At 35.6% G+C, this 267-nt stretch overlaps 1 protein-coding gene across 1 annotated transcript in view; it reads right to left on the bottom strand.

The window, feature by feature from the left end:
• LOC119586135 (tolloid-like protein 2) overlaps positions 1 to 209 on the bottom strand; it is a 1,554-nt gene extending 1,345 nt beyond the window's left edge. Inside the window, exon 1 of the mRNA XM_037934827.1 lies at positions 164 to 209. Coding sequence (XP_037790755.1) covers positions 164 to 197 — 34 coding nt within the window. The 5' untranslated portion in view covers positions 198 to 209. The remainder of the gene's footprint in view (positions 1 to 163) is intronic.
• Positions 210 to 267: the final 58 nt, after the last annotated feature.

Raw genomic sequence — 267 nt, 5'->3', positions numbered from 1 at the left:
ACCACGCATTGCCTCGCGATGGTTGACATCAAAACAAACAAATTAAGAAATAGGTAATGAAAAAATCAATAGCTAATGTGAACCGTCAGGAATATGCCACAAATTTTGAAATGGTTATACATAGATTTATAAACTATATCCTGTACGGTTTCGAAAGACCAACCTGAAGCAGCATCGACTTCGTTGTAAAACGCCATTGCCTGAGGAAGATAGATGATAAATGGATAATCGATAGATAATAACTGTTGACTCTATAACGGTTTGTTT

This window comes from Penaeus monodon, chromosome 21, assembly GCF_015228065.2.
Source record: "Penaeus monodon isolate SGIC_2016 chromosome 21, NSTDA_Pmon_1, whole genome shotgun sequence".
NCBI lineage: Eukaryota > Metazoa > Arthropoda > Malacostraca > Decapoda > Penaeidae > Penaeus > Penaeus monodon.
This window is presented reverse-complemented; position numbering and strand designations above follow the sequence as displayed.